Here is a 15,008-nt window from a genome sequence, read left to right on the forward strand (position 1 = left end):
GTGCATTTGCCAATTCCGGGCCCTGATACACTAAAACTACATGTATGTGCACCATCTTGGCGAACTCTCCATGCTGGCCCAGGATCGAGCAGCTTGGAGAGGCTGTATTCACACAGCATAGCACGGGTGCGGGCGATCTCTAGCAGAGGAACAGCAGCGGAACCATGTGTTGCAAAATAGTATCATATGTATTTGTAACTCGGATGTTGAGCCATAAATAAAATTTAATGTAGAAAGGAAAAGGACGTATGGATACGAGTTAAGAGTAACTCTCCATCACTGGATACAGTCAGAAAGTGCAATAACTAGGCACAAAACTGACAGAGTACTGAGACATTTGACGTCCTGACACCTAGCTTCAACACATCTCCGTAGCGTTAACCGACAGCCTTACAACTTGGAAGGTTGCTCGTTTTCGTTGTGCTTGAAAAAAGAAACTCTCACCAAAAGGAAAAAAGACGAAGAAAAATAAGAAAAAGCCATGAATAAACATTTACACATGCTCATGTCTCAAAACAACCTGAGTAGCAATGGTTTAGTTCCAGAACGTTTTCTTGTCACATCCATCAATGTCATGACTGACAGAATCTGCCAGGTATTTTATGGCTATTATCTCCACATCGACTTAGAATAATAAAGTACTGGTTAACATGAGGGAAAGAAGGCAGCTTAGAATAAGAAACCATATTGAATTGCAAACCAATAAGTTTCAAACCCCTTACAAATTGTCATGTTGGGAGGTGATGTCTGCGGCATTCATACTTTTCACAGCTATCATTAAACTTTTATCTCCATGTAGATATGGATTGATCGAAGAAGGATAGATTTACCATCACCGTGGATAAGAGTTATACTGTAGCTCAGTTGGTTAGGGCATTCCTCGCGAATAGCAAGGTCCCTGGTTCGAGTCCCCGTGGTGTGACTGATGATTTTTTTTCTTTCTTTCATATCTGGCTTGCAAGTGTTGAGTTTCGGAGAGAAAAGAGCAGTACGTGGCATGAGGCCTCTAATTTCCTAAAACTTTGAAATTCACAGTGAAGTCCAAATTTGAAATTCCATGTAGATTATTTGAGCAAGAATAGACTAGGCCTTGACAGATTATGCCAATATTTCCGTGAAATTATGCTTTTCGCATTGCTGACAAAATTGCAGAATTATGCTATTTTTATGCTAAAAGTTATCATATTATGCCGCATTATGCTCACATATGCTGCTAATGTATAATGGTTTTGTGCAAAATAACAGGGGAATATTTTTGAAGAGTGCGTTGTACTGTAGTAGCAAAAGTTCAACGGGGTCAACGCACCGTCCGACCTAGCTACGACCGTCACTGATTGTAGTGGACTGGACATGTTCTCAAGGGAGTCGTAAACCTACGACTTCCTGGTGCATCTACTTGTACTTGTACTTGTAGAACATGTACAGCCGTATGGAAATTGATGCGAACAGGCGGATTATTCCAATTTTATGCGATTCATATGCAATTTGCCTCGAGTTCTGCGATTATTCGATTTTGGTAGGATTTTTGCGAAAAATTATGCTAGCATAATCTGTCAAGGCCTAGAATGGACTCGGATGGAGAGCCAGGGATAAATTTATAATTTATAGCGTAATTTGTAGTTTCTTGATCCTTTTTCCTTTACTTTAGATTATTTGTATATTGAATTTGTCCTAACACACTAATCACACAGCAATGACACAGCCAAGTCTTCTTCTGCCGTTACTATTTATAGACACTTATAAAGTGGGAAATAACACCTAAACAATGCAAGAATTCTAAAAGGTTTAGTTACAGGAAACCACACCTGTGACAGCTAACAAAGAAGAGTTGAAGACCAGGGGAACTTATAGCCAGGTACTTACGACTCTAGTGACAGATAAGGACAAAGCTGTGGCCAGGCATGACCACCAATACTATATATCCTATGATTTAAACAGTTTCAAATAGAAATACTATCCTTTTCAACACACAAGTTAGGCTTATCAGAGCGTTGACACACAGCTTCTGACTTATCCCCATAACGTGCACGGCACAGAACAGAAAACCAGGAATCAGAGTCCACTAGGCAACAGTCCGGACAAAATACACAGAAGACTTTCCACTGCTGAACACATGCACACAATTGCTCTCCCTCATCCACACCCTTTCCCTCACTGCTAGACTCTCCTCCGTTGGGGTTGTTCTCATCGCTGCTGGCCATTTCGGAATGCCCTTTCGGGCTGTCTGCAGTAGAATGTGTTATGGTGTATGTTGCTTGATGCGTTTTTGTGTGTCCAAGATTCATGCAGCGTGGTGAGCTCATCTCTATGTCTGTTTCGTTGATGATCCCTTCCCCCTTTTTGGATACAAGCATGACAGGAAGTCTTCCTCGGAATGTTTAAAAGCAGCCTCCATCCTTCCCTATGGTTAATATGCGAAAATGAGCGCACGTGTGTGTTGTCCTTTCTTGATATACTTGGCAAGAAAATTGATTATGGAACTGTGACGTCGGTGTACCATAAGCCGACGTGTCCCGGTTGGTATAATGGTCTACGCCATTCTACATAAGCGAAGCTGCGGACACAGCAAACTCACAGCTCACAGTGACCATAGCAAAATGATATCGGATGGTTTGCTAAGCACTGCTTGAAGGTGTTTTCTGTAAGGCCGCAGCAGACTGTGGGATCAGGGCGATGCTCCACAGTTGCCTTGCAGATAATTTCAGTCGCCCGGCACGAACAATCTACAGGTGAGTCTGATTATGAGCGGCAGTTACATGGCAGGGTGTTAGCAGGAGGCGTGCATTCTCCGTTTCTGTGGCCATTGATGATTCTTGCGACGTTCTACATGCAGCTGTAGCTTACTTTTAGTGTATTTGGGGAAAGACCTTGTGCTTCAATATCTACAAAAGCAACTGTTGAATGGCATTCTGATCCCAAAATCAATTTTTGCAGTACAGAAAACACCTTCAAGCAGCTCTTCGCAAATCATTGGACACCATTATGCCATGAGAAAAGCACTGAATTGTCAAAGTTTGTGGACAAGCTAAAGGGAAAAGGCGAACTGTGCAAAGTGAAGTGGGTCATCCACGACCAGGCCAAGTCATACTCTAACCAATCAAAGTCCTGCAGCCTGTGCACAATGGAGAAGCTGCATATCCTGACAGCTGACAGGAGATCTTGCCTCAACAGAATTTTTTAACACCCAACACCGTAGCAACCACGGCCCTGGATAACCCCGGTGCCACTGCCTCCCTCCATTGGCCTTGCTTGAACAGTTCTGTCAATCCTGAACATGCCCCAGTGAGGATATGCTAGGAGGGATACAGTGTTACACTCCGCTTTACCTCCTTATGCAATTGGGAATACAGTCATAGCATCTCACCTTCAAGTGGTCCACCGCCAGGTAATTGTGCATAAGCCCAGCGCATAACACTCAGGCTCAGCAGCAGAACAGTTACATGTCTGATGGAAACTTGAACCATATTCGCCTTCTTCTTCCCAAGAGATGGGCCAGATAAGTATGGTTCTGAGAGGATGCCGTTACTGGCTGTAGTGTGTAGAAACACAAAAGAAGTGACAATATTATAGGAATGAATAACATAATGTGTGTGATCCGCACTTGGAACACTCACTTCCAACTAGTCCCACCTCCCTGTAAAGTCCTTTTCTTCCGTTGCTACATTTTGCCTCTGTTCGACTACGTGTTGTTTAAATTCAACTTTGTCCACAAAACTTGAAACGCATCATAGAAAGATTTTCAAACGCATCATAGAAAGATTTTCAAACGCATCATAGAAAGATTTTCAAACGGTTATTTGGACTGCTCCAGCTATTTAGCTGTGCCCAATTAATGGCAATTATATGCTCGGACCGCCTTATCTCCGCTCTGCGCAGCCAAACCCATTTATGTACCCTTGCTCATAAAATGTATGCTAAACGAATTCCCCAACACTTGGAAAGGTATGACTGGATCCAGTGTGATAGACCTACTCGAAATCAAGTATCATTGCCTGTTCCTGGTTTGTCTTTATTTCTTAAGCTCACCGTTGTTTATGGAATAATTATAACTTTTGGCACTCCCTTACCTATAGTATTCGACTTGCTGAAATACTTTCCGCTTTCAAGAAAGCTCTTCGTAAGTAATGCTCTAAATATAATTTTATAATAGCAATAAAGAGAACAAATTCTGCAGTCATCGCCACACTACAACGAAGTCATGAAAGTTTACCAGAATTAATTTTCTTGTCACATTCATCAGTGGAAAGTCGTGACTGAAGAAAATAGAATGAGGGAAGGTGAGACAATAGAAATGAACGAAGTAGCGGTGAGGCATCCTGCAGCTTCATAACTCGAAGAGAATTGGTGAGCACACATGCTCATTCCCTGGGCACTGCAAATTGTATCCTGATGATGGCAATTTGCCGAAACGTTGAAAATAATTATGTGAAATGAAATGAGTTGTGAATTTGCAGTGCCCAGGGAATGAGCATGTGTGCTCACCAATTCTCTTCGAATAGAAATGAAGTGAGAGCTAAGTGCAACGGCGGGTGAGAAACTAATAATTATAACGCTAAAACTGTGTAGTGAGACAAACAATCATGCTGTGCACCTACGAAAACAATTTTAACGCAACTACATGTTTCTTCTGCTTACAAAGATCAGGCTTATGCAAACGAATACAAACAGCCTCAAGTACTTTCAACTGACTAGCATACCGTGCACGACAAAGAACAGAAAAACTAAAATCATCATACACCTGCAGACACTTAGGGTGAGACAACAAGTGAAGAAAAACGGCAGACTTCTTACGATCACAATCACCATCTGATTCCTCGTCCCCAACAACCGCACCCTCGTCCTCCGTCTCATCTCCCAACTCGTCCTCAGTGTCGCCCTCCGTGTCATTCTCCTCATCAACACCGATCGGTCCCAGGCCACTGAAGAACCCTCGGCCACAGCCATCGTTAGCACAATTTCCGTCATCGGCAATAGTACCTACATTACCCGTATCGAGAGCCTTGGAGTCGGGTAATGGGCATATTGTCACCACAACACAATGCACCATAACAACACAAGATAACACACCACAACAACATTCAGCTCAAGACCAAAGTGGACGCTGTGATGAGGTAATGCCCTCACCGCCGTCTTTGCCGTTGCCTCCCCCAGAACCGCCACCTACATCTATCATCGGCGGTGCTGGGGCTGAGTCTGTGGTGTCGGTGGCACGTGCATATAATTATGGATGAGGCAAGCACTGAACGTGAACAACGAGAAAGAAGGCTGAAGGGAACGGAATTCAACAAAGAAAGTAACACAATCAACATTCAAAGACCTAGACGATCAACGGCTAATTATTCAATGATTTATTACAGTACTGGAGATCAAGCACCGGCGAGGACACTGGGAACACAAGATTTAACAACAACAACAACAACAACAACAACAATGGTAACAATTTACCATCAAGATCAAAGGAGGAGTCAACGAACAGAGGTTAAACAACATGAAGCGAGCCTGGGACCGATCGGTGTTGATGAGGAGAATGACACAGAGGACGACACTGAGGACGAGTTGGGAGATGAGACGGAGGACGAGGTTGCGGTTGTTGGGGACGGGGAATCAGATGGTGATTGTGATCGTAAGAAGTCTGCCGTTTTTCTTCACTTGTTGTCTCACCCTAAGTGTCTGCAGGTGTATGATGATTTTAGTTTTTCTGTTCTTTGTCGTGCACGGTATGCTAGTCAGTTGAAAGTACTTGAGGCTGTTTGTATTCGTTTGCATAAGCCTGATCTTTGTAAGCAGAAGAAACATGTAGTTGCGTTAAAATTGTTTTCGTAGGTGCACAGCATGATTGTTTGTCTCACTACACAGTTTTTAGCGTTATAATTATTAGTTTCTCACCCGCCGTTGCACTTAGCTCTCACTTCACTTCTATTGTCTCACCTTCCCTCATTCTATTTTGGCACTGTATTTTGTTCTCATAACACATCATTGAATGTATATTTAATCATTCCCGTAGCTATGCAGAAGACGTTACTTCAGTAACGTCTGGCGCTAGCCAGGGTCCACACAGCTTTAATTTGGTGTTTGTTTGTGTGTTTGTGTCACGCCTAGAGCTATCCCGTATCTGTCCCCTATCTGTCCCGTGTATGTGACTACAAAGGCTCTACAGGATTGTACATAACAGCTTGCCACAAAGAAACAAGTTCGCAGATTGAGTAACCAGTAACAGCTGGCCACAATATTTGCTGGCCCTGTGGTATCTGTCGCGTACCGTACCATCAAACACAGCTGGCCACAATATTCGTCGTATCATGTATACGACTCTCTGATGTAGAGGGAGGTTTGGAAAGAAATAGGGAGACGAGGAGGAAATGAAATTAGAATAGACGCCGAATAGGTGATAGGATGCGTCAGCAAAAACATACTTTGGAAGAGAGATCCCGTCGTCTCCAAAACAAGCATGAACGGGCGATCCACGCCGGTCACAGGAAAGGTTTGAAGAGAGATAGCGTCGACTCCAGAACGTCAATGATCGGCAGAGTCAGCGCCGGTCACAGGAAACGTCAGGACAGACATCCCGTCGACTCCAGACCGTGATTGGCAAAGTCAGCGCCGGTCACAGAAAACGTCACGGCAGACATCCCGTCGAGTCCAGAACGCCCGTGACGGCAGAGTCAGCACCGGTCCCAGGAAACGATTTTCGCTGGCGATTTACTTTCGCTGATTTCGCCGCTTAGTACCAACGGGCCACAGTAAATCGCAGGCCGAAGTTTGTTATAGAGGCAAATGATGCCTGATTGAGCACTGGATGCATGTGAGGACAAAAAAACCGATCGATTTCTTTTTGAAAGCTCCAATCGGCCAAAGTTTAATGACGGCGAAAAGTTTTGTTTCGAGATCGGCCAAAGTTTCTCATCGGCAAAAATTTGTTGATTTACAGTATAAGGAGATAAAAAAGAGAAAAAAAGGAGCAAACCAAAAGTGGATGAAATTGTCGCAGTAATGTAGTTAGTGTGTGTTAGCATCCACCGATATCACACTGCCATGTTTGCATCTGCCGCGCACCGCTGCATCGGTGCATTGTGCACTGCACTCACAGTCACACTGCCAGCGCATAGATTCGGGCACGCTTAGCCTGACGTCACACAACTGCTTCCTTTGAACTTTTGCTCACTGCACTCACACTAGTACACTGCCAGCGCATGGATTCGGGCGCGCTTAGCCTGACGTCGTACAACTGCTTCCTTTGAACTTTCTCTTATTATTATTAGACACAATCTCATAGCATGTGACAAGCATAGCTAATGCAGGGACAGAATCCCCTGAGACAAGGGCGTTGAGCCAGCCACGGCAATAGTAAGCTAGGAAAACAAAGCAAATATGAATTAGAGCAGAAAATGAATGGAAAATTACAAAGAAAAACGATTAACGGAAGTGAGCACTATCAAAATTCGTGCATCACCCAGGTATTCGAGAATGTTCTTCGATGATAATTATTGCGTCTAGTTCAGTTGTGATAGTAGATCTTTAAACTGACCAATAGAAGAACAAGTTTTCAGACCGTATGGTAATGATAACCAATGAGAGTAGCCGGAAAACAAAGGGGACTTTAGATACTGGGCTGACTTAACAAGAGGCAGGATGAGCGCGTTACGGGTTGAGCTTGTCGAAAACCAATTGTACTTCATCATGTGTGAAGGGGTTTTATGAAGAAATATTTTATGAACCAGTGTACAGAGATGGTGCTTATGACGAACGGAGAGAGGAGAAGTGTGTGCAAGTCGATAAAGGGCATCCGAAGGAAAACATCGATCCTTGTTGTAAAGAATTTTAAGTATAAATCTATGGTGGACTTCTAATTGGTTCAGAGTTGTGTCAGAAAGGCCACACCAAGCGGTATCGCAATAGTCGAATATAGGGAGAATATAGCACTGATAAAATAATAGTTTACACTGGATGGGCAAATGAGTGCAATGTGGTTGTAGTACCCCTAATGCTGAACTGGTTCGCTTGCATACACAGTTGACATGTGCAGCCCAAGAGAGTTTGCAGTCAAACATCACACCTAGATGTTTGTGCTGAGTAACAACACGGATAGGCATAGTCGAGTCAGGGAAGTATATTTCTTTCTTGCTGTTGGCTTCACTTCAAAGACTAGCCTAATTAGTGGTGACTTTTAGCTTGTGCCAGCACCAAATTTTCGCTTGTGCCAGCACCAAATTTTCAGTTTGGCTTCTAGCTTGTGGTAGCTTTGAGTAACTAATTAGCCAGACGCTTCGATTGTGTTCAGCTCGTACTGTTGGTGCCTGAAACAATGTCGTCTATTGTGCATCGGATGCGGGTGGCAGAACTGCGAGCCGAGCTGGACGATCGAGGTCTGCTGACCACCGGAAAGAAATCCATTCTGGTTCAGAGATTGCTGGACGACATGGAGAGAGAAAACCTGGGTCCAACTCAACCTTCAGCAAACGACTCTGCCGAACCCACCGTGGATACATGCGAGGTGCTCGCCGATCCCCCGGTCACCTTGGATCCGACTGGTATTCGCGAACTTATTCGGGCTGAAGTTCGTTCTGCCATCACAGACGAGATTGGAGCCTCTCTTCTGTCGCAGCCAAGTGCGGCACCAGCGCCCCCAGCTGCGTCATCCGACATTGGCATGAGTGCTGCGTGCTCTACACCGCCTCACGCTGGAAATCTGCACGTCCCAAAGTCGGCGCAGGATAGGATATTGCGAGGTGAGTTTGTGGACTTCGACCAATTGTTGCCTGAGATCTTGGGGGCAGTTGATAGCAATAAGTCGTTCGAGCTCAGATCCAGTTCATCCGGGGGTGCACTGGAAGTCGTAGAGGTGAACACCACTCGCCCGGTTCGTAGACGTGTGCACGATATCGCCACTTGGTTAGAAGCATGGTCTCTGTATATGCATGTTGTGATCAGCAATGCACCCCACCGCACAGCAGAACTCCTGTCATACCAGTGCATGATCTTGGCGGCCAACAGGCAGTATTTTGCAGAGGCTTGGCTTATGTATGACCAGCAATTTCGAAGGCTTGTCGCTTCACAACCTGGCAAGCGCTTTGATACGATTGACATAAATACATGGCAGCTGTGCATCACAGGCAAGGCCAGGCATAGATGTCAGTCGTGCAGCCTTGTCCACCCAGCGGCTGCAAGCAACATGTGTCCTTTTCGTCCCAAATATGCACACCAAGCTCAAACATCATCATCCTCACTGCTCACCCGCAACAACGCAGGTGCCGTCATCTGCCGAAACTTCAACCTTGGCAAGTGTAGCTGGTCAAATTGCCGGTTCTCCCACATCTGCAACCGCTGTGGCAAGGACCACCCCCGCAGCAAGTGTTCCGGCAAAGGTCAGCGACCAGCCCAGTAGTTCGGGATTGCAATCCCAGCCTGAGCAACCAATAACTGTTGCATGTGTACATAATTTTGTTCCCCCTCACATTTTTAATTCCTCTGTACATACCCCTTTGCATGTCTCTCGTTTTGAGCTTCTATTGCGTCATCACCCCGATAAAGAATTTGCTTCCTATGTGCTAAACGGGCTGCGCTACGGCTTTAGCATAGGTTTCACTGCTTCACGCGACGTTTCTGTCCAGTCTGCTAATCTGCCATCTTCTGCTGCTTGTGCCTCCTTTATTTCTGACCAGCTTTATGCTTCTTGCCAGCGTGGCGAAACTGCTGGTCCTTTTAGTGCAGCCCCGTTCACCTCCATGCGCTGTTCTGGTGTCGGCGCGGTACCGAAGAAGAACGGCAAGCTTCGTATGATTCACCATCTTTCTAGCCCCGCCGGTAATAGTGTGAACGACGGAGTTCCAGCTGACCAGTTTTCCCTGCACTACATCAGTATTGACGATGCAATCGAGTCTATTATGTCCTCACCTCAGCCGGTGTACCTCGCAAAGCTGGACATCAAAAGTGCATTCCGGCAAATCCCAGTTCGTGCTGAAGACCACTCACTACTCGGCATATTCTGGCAAGGCAACTACTATTACGAGCGGGTGCTACCGTTTGGGCTTCGCTCCAGCCCAGCCATTTTCGATTCCGTTGCCTCGGCCATAGAGTGGATTATCCGGAACCATTTCTCCATTGCCGACCTATTCCACTACTTGGACGACTTCCTAAACGTCACAACTGGCAATACTGTCGCCCAGCGTCAACTAGCAATCCTGCTGCGAGCCTTCATCTATTTGGGCGTGCCGCTAGCGCCAGCAAAGGTGGAAGGTCCTGCGAGATCACTGACGTTCCTCGGCATTATTCTGGACTGCGAGCGGCTCGAGGCCAGGCTCCCCATGGACAAGCTCAACGACCTCAGATCGCTATTGGCCAGCACGATCAACAGCCGGAAGATATCCCAACGCCAACTCGAATCCCTATTGGGTAAGCTCTCGTTTGCTGTCCGTGTCATCACTCCAGGCCGTACCTTCATGCGTCGTCTGTGGTCCCTCTGCTCACGGTTTCAGCAACCACACTACTCAATAACTTTGACCCAAGAATGCGTGGATGACCTGCTATGGTGGATGAGGCTACTAAGTGAGTGGAACGGGAAGTCCTTCTTCTTGCACCCTAACTGGACCCCATCACCAGATCTCCAGCTATACACAGATGCAAGTGGCACTCACGGCTGGGGTGCTTACAACAACGGGAAGTGGATTCAAGGTTCATGGAACAGTGCCCAGATGCTGCAGTCTATCGAGTGGAAGGAGCTGTTTGCCCTCGTAGCAGCCTGCGCCACATGGGGCGACGAATGGGCTAAGCTCCGGATTCGGGTACACTGCGACAACTCGGCGGTAGTGGACTGCATCCGTTCGGGCACGTGCAAAGCCCCAGCTGTGATGAAGTTGCTACGCGAACTGTTCTTCGTTTGCTATGAGTTCAACTTTCATGTTAGCGCTGTGCACATTGCTGGCTCCAAGAATGTCATTGCAGATTGCCTTTCTCGTTTTCTTATGCAGGAATTTCGACGTCATGCTCCGTTAGCGCGGCCGAGTCCAGACCGTGCTCGTCTTCCAGCAGTCTTGTGAGCGAAGTTACTAAGTACGCTGCCTGTGCAATTGCTCCTAATACCAGACGCACCTACTCTGCCGGTGAGCGTCGTTTTGTCAGTTTCTGCTCCCTTTGCAATCTGCAACCTTACCCAGCTTCTGATCTTACCCTCAGCTGCTTTTGCGCTTTTCTTGCTCGCTCTGTCCGCCCTTGCACGATATCTGTTGATTTGCAAGCTGTACGGAATGCACACATTGAACAGGGTCTAGAGGATCCCCTGATCGAGACCTGGCTTCTCAAGAGAGTGTTGAAGGGTGTTCAACGGTGCCATGGGACCGAGACAGTAAAGCCTAGATTGCCCATAACTATGCCAACTCTAAGGAAATTAGTCGATGCCTGTGATCGCCTCCCCGTGTTGCCCGAGCATGACCGAGTTCTCTTCAAGTCTGCTGTGCTGTTGGCATTCTTTGGTTTCCTAAGGTGCTCCGAATTTACAGAGGGCCTTACAAGAGAGTGTATCAGATTTGAGTCGGGCAGCATGACCATCCTGCTAAAGAGATCAAAGACAGACCAATTTGGAAAGGGAGTCCATATTGTCATTGGACCGGCCGGTCGCCCTTACTGCCCTGTGTATGCTATGCTACGCTACCTGGCGATGATTGGCAGTCGAAACGCATCCACTCCTCTGTATGTACTTGCCAAGGGTGTGCCGTTATCCAGAGCTGTTTTCACCAGTACTGTGCGCTTGCTGCTTGAAAAGGCTGCGGTGCCAAACATCGAACTCTACTCGGGGCACTCATTCCGAATTGGCGCAGCTACTACCGCTGCCATGGCAGGGATACCCGATTCGCTGATTCGTTCTGCCGGCAGGTGGCAGAGCGACGTGTGTCTACGCTATATGCGAATTCCAATGGAGACCAAGTCCAAGATCTCGGCTCAGCTTGCCTCAGTGAGTGACCTTATCTGATTCTTTGCACGGACAGTTTATGTTCCATCCCTGAAGTCCTAGCATAGGAATGTCACTGCTCGATAATTTCTTAATGCTGGGGGGGGGGGGGGGTTGTTTGGGGATAGTGTTGCTGCTTTGTGGAGCTCTATCGCTCCTAACTGGTCACTTGCTTCGCTAGTTGCGGCTCTTCACGAGCCAGTTGTTGCCAATTGCATTGGCTTTGCCTTGCAACCCCATTGTGGCACAATGTGGGTTTATTGCGGCTCCTAGCGAGCCAGTTGCTGCCAGTGGCCTGGCATTGCTTTCCAGCTCTTCGAGCTTTTGCATTACAAGACCAGTTACTCGAAGCAGCACACTATCTCCAAAACAATTCCTTGTTGCCTTGGGCTGAGTATGAGTGTGTGAGGGATATGGTGCTAATGTCGCAGTAATGTAGTTAGTGTGTGTTAGCATCCACCGATCACACTGCCATGTTTGCATCTGCCGCGCACCGCTGCATCGGTGCATTGTGCACTGCACTCACACTGCCAGCGCATAGATTCGGGCACGCTTAGCCTGACGTCACACAACTGCTTCCTTTGAACTTTTGCTCACTGCACTCACACTAGTACACTGCCAGCGCATGGATTTGGGCGCACTTAGCCTGACGTCGTACAACTGCTTCCTTTGAACTTTCTCTTTCTTTCTTGCTGTTGGCTTCACTTCAAAGACTAGCCTAATTAGTGGTGACTTTTAGCTTGTGCCAGCACCAAATTTTCACCCTACATCCCTCCCATTTTATCATCTTGCTAATGGTACTATGGAACATTTAGCTCTATCGCTCCTAACTGGTCACTTGCTTCGCTAGTTGCGGCTCTTCACGAGCCAGTTGTTGCCAATTGCATTGGCTTTGCCTTGCAACCCCATTGTGGCACAATGTGGGTTTATTGCGGCTCCTCGCGAGCCAGTTGCTGACAGTGGCCTGGCATTGCTTTCCAGCTCTTCGAGCTTTTGCATTACAAGACCAGTTACTCGAAGCAGCACACTATCTCCAAAACAATTCCTTGTTGCCTTGGGCTGAGTATGAGTGTGTGAGGGATATGGTGCTAATAGAGAAAATAACAATCCGCAATAAATTCTTCAAATACTTTTTGCCTAACTCATATTCAAACTGATCGAAACGTTTTTGCAATACTATAGACATGGTTAGCATTTTAACGTTCACGCTATTTCGACCGTAGAGGGCGAGTCTACTATTTTTTTTACTGTTTTTTTTTTTCGAGAAACGGTTAGCAGTTCGGCTTCTGAGTCCTGACTCCTGACGCAACGATAGACGTGTGAGGTAACCCTAGTTAGAATCTTACCGTTTCGTTCTCCCGCTAAAAAGAGCTTTCTATCGTCGAAAAGGTACCAAACCGACGGTATTTTGGGTTTGGGGTATGAGTACCGTTGGATCTAGCGCGTGAACTGCAAAATGCCATGTCTACACACACACAAAACGGTGCAGGCCTAACGCCGAATATAGCGTGAACGGTAAAATGGTAGCCACGTCTAACTATGAGGCCAATCAACGAAAAAAATATTTCCATCAGTTCTAATAACATGTACGATGAGCTAGGCAAAAAGGCATAGCGTAGGGCCCTGAGCTTCCAAGCTCTCTCGTTGTTCAGCATGGTTACTCTTCAGTCACGACTTTCCACTGATGAATGTGACAAGAAAATTTATTCTGGTAAACTTTCATGACTTCGTTGTAGTGTGGCGATGACTGCAGAATTTGTTCTCTTTATTGCTATTATAAAATTGTTGTCTCCACGTCGATTATTTAAATATAATTTCTTCCTTCTTTTTCACAAGTTTGAGGGAATGATTCTTTCTTCTTTTTCTTTCTTTTACTTTACAGCAGTACGACTGTACAATCGTGTACAACACCGTTTAGCCCTGGATGTTCTGTAAGCAAGGGTATGCTCTGTTTTTTTTTTGGAGAAGAAAGTAGTGTGATTCCCGAGAATTTCGAGGTATAGAAGTCAATAAATTTATCTTGTTCTCTTCAAAAACATACATGTCTATTCCCACTAGTTTATCCAGTGGTTTTTGAGGTTGTATAGCACGTTTAGGACCTCTGGCACATGATATGATCCATAAAACAGGTCCGATGTATTTTCCACAGATATGGATTTTTTCCAATTGGGCCTACAACTTGGCACTGAAATTTACAATGCATACACTATAAGCCTGTGATTAGCGTAGCTCGCCAAGATGTATTTGCAAAGTTCATCCTTGGTTCAGCATCAGTGTATTACTCTGAAAGGTGCATGCATGATACGCAAGCAATTTGCAAACTGCATTTGTTGGACAAGACTAGCATACAGGGAAAGCTTTCCGTGTATGGCTGGGTCAGTTGACCTGAGAAAGCTGCATGTGGTTCTCAAAGCCGGCTAGCTACTCAGTACCTGGAGACTGATGAACACCATCATCTATGTAATTGTCACTGGATTCCATTGGTCTGTGCGCCCTCGCACAGACTGAAATCATGCATTGCCAGATACTGTATGGCATAGAAATTTGTCTCTTCGACAAGAAACTCAAACAAATCATGATAGTAGAAAATGATCCACATAGTAACTCCCTCATGCGCTTTCTGGTGGAGGAGTCGCCAAACAAGGGTGCATTACAAAATTTGGCTGATCACACAGGATCATTATAGAAAAAATCTGTCTGAACCGGATGACATTGGGCAATAATGCCTGTGCAAAATTGTCCACATCATGCATATATTGGTACACAGGAACTTTATACCCGCAAGCATTTCGTTTAGTGTCTTGTCTTCCATTGCTGCGTTCTCGTCCATGCGTGTGCCAGCAGCACTATGGCTCCAAGACCTGCGCAGTATGGTATTAGACAAATTTGGTGATGTGTTTTTGATTGATTTTTATTTCACGGATCCTCCAGAGGCAAATAGATGCCTATCGAAGGGAGTCTCCTATATAAGTAGTTGAGACGTACATGTAGGTTGTCAGACTTCAACCCGCCATGTACACAAAATGAATGGCGCGTTTACATGACGCATTGCGCTTGACCCGGATTG

The 15,008-nt window shown here is 45.9% G+C and overlaps 2 protein-coding genes across 3 annotated transcripts in view; one reads left to right on the top strand and one right to left on the bottom strand.

Annotated features, from left to right (window-relative positions):
* LOC135808540 (uncharacterized) overlaps positions 1-15,008 on the bottom strand; it is a 249,824-nt gene that overhangs the window by 83,388 nt on the left and 151,428 nt on the right. Inside the window, exon 2 of one of the 2 annotated variants that reach the window (XM_065321744.1) lies at positions 3,365-3,529. The exons of the other annotated variant lie outside the window; for it this stretch is intronic. Within the exon in view, the coding sequence (XP_065177816.1) occupies positions 3,365-3,464 (100 nt within the window). The 5' untranslated portion in view covers positions 3,465-3,529. The remainder of the gene's footprint in view (positions 1-3,364; positions 3,530-15,008) is intronic. 2 annotated transcript variants of the gene reach the window in all.
* LOC135808538 (uncharacterized) lies at positions 8,218-14,059 on the top strand. Its single transcript, XM_065321741.1, has 2 exons — positions 8,218-8,726; positions 13,824-14,059. Exons 1-2 carry the CDS (start codon positions 8,303-8,305, stop codon positions 13,874-13,876), a joined length of 477 nt encoding a protein of 158 aa, XP_065177813.1. The 5' UTR covers positions 8,218-8,302; the 3' UTR covers positions 13,877-14,059.

The sequence above is a fragment of the Sycon ciliatum genome, chromosome 2, assembly GCF_964019385.1.
Source record: "Sycon ciliatum chromosome 2, ocSycCili1.1, whole genome shotgun sequence".
NCBI classification, from domain to species: Eukaryota; Metazoa; Porifera; class Calcarea; order Leucosolenida; family Sycettidae; genus Sycon; species Sycon ciliatum.

What these genes read in the sequence shown, in the direction of transcription:
- LOC135808538 (XM_065321741.1), top strand. Translation starts at nt 8,303, where the DNA reads ATGTCGTCTATTGTGCATCGGATGCGGGTGGCAGAACTGCGAGCCGAG. An exon ending in GCAGGATAGGATATTGCGAG is followed by an intron (nt 8,727 to 13,823) that starts GTGAGTTTGTGG and finishes TTTACTTTACAG; the next exon opens with CAGTACGACTGTACAATCGT.